Here is a 5,042-nt window from a genome sequence, read left to right on the forward strand (position 1 = left end):
GGGGCAGATACTGGACAGACTTTTCAGTAGACTAACATTTCGGTATTAAAATTAAAATTTTTGAAATTGGGCTTATATAATATTCTAATTTTCTGAGACACAAAATTTTGGGTTTTCATTAACTGTTACCATAATCATCAACATTAAAAGGAAAAAATGCTGGAAATAGATCCCTCTGTGTGTAATGAATCTATAGAAAATATGAGTTTCACTTTTTGAATTGAATTACTGAAATAAATGAACTTTTTGATGATCTTCTAATTCATTTAGAAGGACTAGTATTTGAGTTTTGTTGGTATATACATCTGTTTGCACATTTATCATTGGCTTATAAATTTATATTTTTCACATTACACGGTTTCCCTTTGTGGGATCTAAAGTGTCTTGTCATATAGGAAAATACCAGCGCACTCGGTGCCATAACCAATTTTCGGCAAACAGTGAGCTGCCCTCCATAAATACATTTCTATTTTCAATACGTACAATTAGTTTTATTTTACTATGTGGTTTTATTTGTCAGTGCTACATTTTATGTTTGGTAAAAAAAACAAAAAAAACATCACAACATTCAGTGAATATATATGTGGCCACCACAAGAATCACAAAGTAGTCCTCAAGAGTCCATTGTGGTAAACTCGAGCACATTGAAGCCCAAGAATAGTGCAAATGAAGAGTCCGTACCCTTGAGATAGAACTTTGCTTATATCACTAGTGATTTCAGTTGCTTTCTTGCCGCGGACTTAACATCTTTATTTTTCAAACTATAAATAAATGGATTTAGGACGGGAACCGCCGCTGTGTTAAATAAGGAGAAGAGTTTGTTGGAATCCAAAGTGTCCGTAGAGCTTGGTCTGAGATACTGGCAGACGAGACTCACGTAGAGGATAATGACAACTGTGAGATGTGAAGAACACGTGTAGAAGGCTTTACGTCTCCCAGAGCTGGACCGTATCCTCAGGATGGTGGCAATAATAAAGACATAGGAGATAAAGGTAAGAAGGAAAGGGGTAAAACTTACAAGGAACAACCCTTCTATAAAGATGATGAGCCTCAAAAGAGTGGTGTCGCTGCAAGACAGCTTCATGATCGGCAAAATGTCGCAGAAATAGTGGTTGATCTCATTGGACTTGTAGCAGGAGAAGCGTGATATCGCTAACATGTGAGGTATGACTTCCATAAAACCCAACGCCCAACAGACGGCAGATAAAAGAACGCAGATCCTACTGTTCATGATCATATGGTAGTGCAAGGGATTACATATGGCCACATAACGGTCATAACTCATGGCGGTCAGTATCAACAGCTCGTTGCAGGTCAAGGAGGAAAATGTGTACATTTGTGACATACAGTTGACGAAGGATACAGATTTATCTCCAGACATGTAGGATAGAAGTATTTTATGTAGGGTTATCGTCAAGCAAAACACATCTAGAAAGGACAAGTTGCCCAAAAAGAAGTACATGGGAGTGTGAAGCTGCGGCTCCAGGCAGACCAGCAGGAGAAGGGTCGTATTTCCACTTACTGTTATGAAATATATGACCAAGACAAGGAGGAACACCAGGGCCTGCAGCTCGGGGACCTCCGAAATCCCCTTAATGATAAAATATGTGATGGGGGTCCGATTCTGCAACCCCACATTTTCAAGGTTATTTGAATTCTGAAAGACATAACATGATGTGATGATACGCAGTGTGTTTGGATTCTAAAAATTCTAAAAATATTTATCATGGAAGTCAAACTTGAAGAAATGAAGAAAAAATATGCATGACCGGACATTCGGATTGGGCTAAAAGATCTCACACAACTGTAGACAGACTAGATAAATAATAATGACACCACATTTAGAGTCAGTCCACACAGAGTTTTTTGACACGGAAAACGCGCCGGGAAATGCGCCAAAAAACAGGCGAAAATGCCTCTCATTGATTTCAATGGGAGGCGGTGGTGTTTTTTTCCTGCGAGTGGAAAATTCGTCTCGTGGGAAAGAGAAGCAACATATCCTATCTTCGGGCGTTTACGTCTCTGACCTCCCATTGACATCAATGGGAGGCAGAAAAAGCGTATTTCGCTGCGTTTTTGCCTGTGGCGCTTAATGGCCGCCGGCGAAAAACGTGGCAAACGGTGTGCAGGCAGATCAAAATCTGCCTCAAAATTCCAAATGCAATTTTGAGGCACAATTCTATGCCTGCAAAAAACTCAGTGTGAACATATCCTTAGACTTCTCCAAGTCTTTTCATTGTATCCTCGAGTTTGTTATAAAAAATATTGATATAAAAATCAACCATAGTTCTAGGATTTATGAAGCTCTTCATAAAGTGATATTAAAATACAGATTATTTCTAACTTGGTTTCCCTGTATCATAACCAGAGGTGGGAATCAATATATAGAATATGGGACGCACTCAGGGTGTAGTTTCGAGATGTCTGATGAATAACCCGTCACACTAGTAGAAGATAATCACGGCACTCTCTGGAGTTGTTTCATGAAATAAAGTGATATTTATTGGAACACAATTAAACGGTTTCCAAAAAGTGCAGGGAAATATGTTGTGTCTGACACAATTGGCGCTGGAAGCGCCCGTTACACACCAGCCAACCTTCTACTATCGCGACTCGGAGAGTAAGGTCCGGGAGAACCGAAACGTCCGTCTTTGTAGTTGTCGCACAACTCATTTTTCCCTGTACTTTTTGCAAACCGCATGCTTAATTGTGATCCTATTAATTTAACTTTATTTCATGAAACCGCTCAAGAGAGTGCCGCGGTAACCAGAGGTGTGAGCCGTCTCTGGGCTTCAGGAAGTTTCTACTGTTTGACCCCTTTATGTACCTGCAGACTGACGCTAAAATGGGCACATTCTATGAATACAAATAAACCTGGGTCAGAGTTTCTAGTTACTCCAAAGTAAGATCCATTAGGCCGGGTCCAGACATGGCAAATTTGCTGATGCCGATTCCGCGCCGCAAACTCTCAGCATTTTACAGTAAAATACAAGTGGATGGGGCTTTCAAGACACCATCTACTTGTAGCAGAAAAAATCAGCACGAAAATTAGAGGATTCTGCGGATTTTCACATCTGCATCATGCTCATTCCTGTGCGGAAAAGCTGAGGACTTGTAACACGTGGATTTTTCTGAGGATTTGCAGCAAAATCCACTATGGAAATTATCCGCCACATCTGGCTGTGGCCATGATAAAATGGACATTACACTAACCTCGTTATCATTAATTCTGTATTCAGTTTTGGAAAAAAAATCTATAAGTAAAGGAGTTGTCCCATCTGGAAACCCCCCTTTTCTAAATGATGACCCTTCTGGAGATCAGTTGATGGGTCCGGCAGCTAAAACCCCGGTGGTCAGACGTCATAACACATTTCTTCTGTGCTGGCCTATGAAGGGAAAAAGTGGTGTCTTACAGGGTACGTTCTCAAATGAATAGACGACCATTTATTACATGTTTGCATTGATTCCTACGGAGTTGAAGATCCTTTTTGCATCAGCTTTCTGATAATAGAGAGGGATTCTGGGCAGGGGACCCCCTTCTATGACGTCTATATACCTTAATACAGCATACGGACAGGGATTTTCCTAATGACCCTATTAAAGGAAAGAAAGACCTGGCTGCTTCCTTCCAGAAATAGCGCCACACCTCATTAAAGTAAATAGGGCTGAGCTGCGATACCCCCATGTTTTTCTAATCCTAGACAACCCCTTTAACCCTTCGTGACACGTATATACAATAAATGCAAATAAGATTTTTTTTGTATTTGACTAAATTAAAGGGATTGATAAATTTAAAATGCACCGCAATTTACATGCTGTATGAGGGTCGTAGAGATGAGAATGGCCCGTAAAAAATAAAATAAGACTCCCTTCTGGTGCTGGTAATCACCACCACAATTCTAACCACCAGGAGGACTTGGTGTTTGTCGGACCCCCACCTCCTTTCCACGATCCTTGTTTGCTAACGTCATAGGATCTGTGGAGAGGGGATCAGCGAACATTATATATAAAGAATGCAGCCAACCTCGGAAGGACCCCCATAGCAAGGGCACGGACCTCCGCTAAGTTACAGACATCCTTGAGCAGAATCATCGCTTTGACCTACACTTGGTTCTAGCAGGACACTGTCCATACGGAGATGTGAAGATGTTGGGCTTTATTTTTGTATCAATCTCCTTATCACTGGAAATAAGGAAGAAAATAGCAAAAAAAGATGACATAAAATAGCACGAGCTCATGGAGCCACCCGAGGGCCAGTCCACCATTCTGTCAGCGAGCAGCAGTAACATCACGTCACTTACCTGGATTAGTAAATCCATTCTACACTGTGTCGTTGGGAACTTCGGTTTTATAATCTTGTACAACGCAGAAAAATCCCTCGTGGATAAAATCTCCAAAGAGCAAACGACTAATAATGAAAAGAATTGTAGAGTCTTTGTTTTTGTCTTGTTCTGGGGCTGAAACTATTCAGTAGACATGAGTCCCAGATAGCAAAGTTCTAAAGGTGTCCATAGTCCTAAGGGTATGTTCACACGGCTTATTTTCAGACATTTTTCAGGCTGTAAACGCCCCGAAAAACGGCTAAAAATGCAGAGGCTGAACGCCTCCAAACATCTGCCCATTGAATACAATGGGAAAAACTGCGTTTCGCTCAGACGGAGCGTTTTTTTACGAGGAAGTTTGAAGAAACGGTGCATAAAAAAATTCCCCATAAAAAGAAACAATATGTCACTTCTTGAGACGTTTTTGGAGCCATTTTTCATTGTGTCTATAGAAAAACAGCTCCAAAAACGGCTCCAAAAAGCATCAAAAAACGTTTGATGCTTTAAAAATGGCTGAAAATCATAGGCGGTTTCCCCGTATTTTACAGCCGTTTTTACTTTAGCGTGTGAACACAGCCTGAGGGTTCGAATGAGCAATCTGAACAACTAAAAGGGTTTCCCACTTATCAGAAATGCTGCAAAATCAGCAGTAAATAGTGAAAAAATTTGATCTGCAATGTGCAATGATTACATTTTTGCCATTTTCCTGCACTTTTTGGG

At 40.6% G+C, this 5,042-nt stretch overlaps 1 protein-coding gene across 1 annotated transcript; it reads right to left on the minus strand.

The window, feature by feature from the left end:
• Positions 1 to 700: 700 nt before the first annotated feature.
• On the minus strand, positions 701 to 2,673 carry LOC142660071 (olfactory receptor 8D1-like). Its single transcript, XM_075836718.1, has 2 exons — positions 2,590 to 2,673; positions 701 to 1,657 (listed from the first exon to the last, which is right to left on the minus strand). The coding sequence occupies exons 1-2, from the start codon at positions 2,671 to 2,673 to the stop codon at positions 701 to 703; spliced, it is 1,041 nt and encodes a 346-aa protein (XP_075692833.1).
• Positions 2,674 to 5,042: the final 2,369 nt, after the last annotated feature.

Source organism: Rhinoderma darwinii, chromosome 8 (genome assembly GCF_050947455.1).
Source record: "Rhinoderma darwinii isolate aRhiDar2 chromosome 8, aRhiDar2.hap1, whole genome shotgun sequence".
In the NCBI taxonomy this organism is placed as follows: Eukaryota; Metazoa; Chordata; class Amphibia; order Anura; family Rhinodermatidae; genus Rhinoderma; species Rhinoderma darwinii.

What these genes read in the sequence shown, in the direction of transcription:
- LOC142660071 (XM_075836718.1), bottom strand. Translation starts at nt 2,673, where the DNA reads ATGAGTTGTGCGACAACTACAAAGACGGACGTTTCGGTTCTCCCGGAC. An exon ending in CGATAGTAGAAGGTTGGCTG is followed by an intron (nt 1,658 to 2,589) that starts GTGTGTAACGGG and finishes TATGTCTTTCAG; the next exon opens with AATTCAAATAACCTTGAAAA.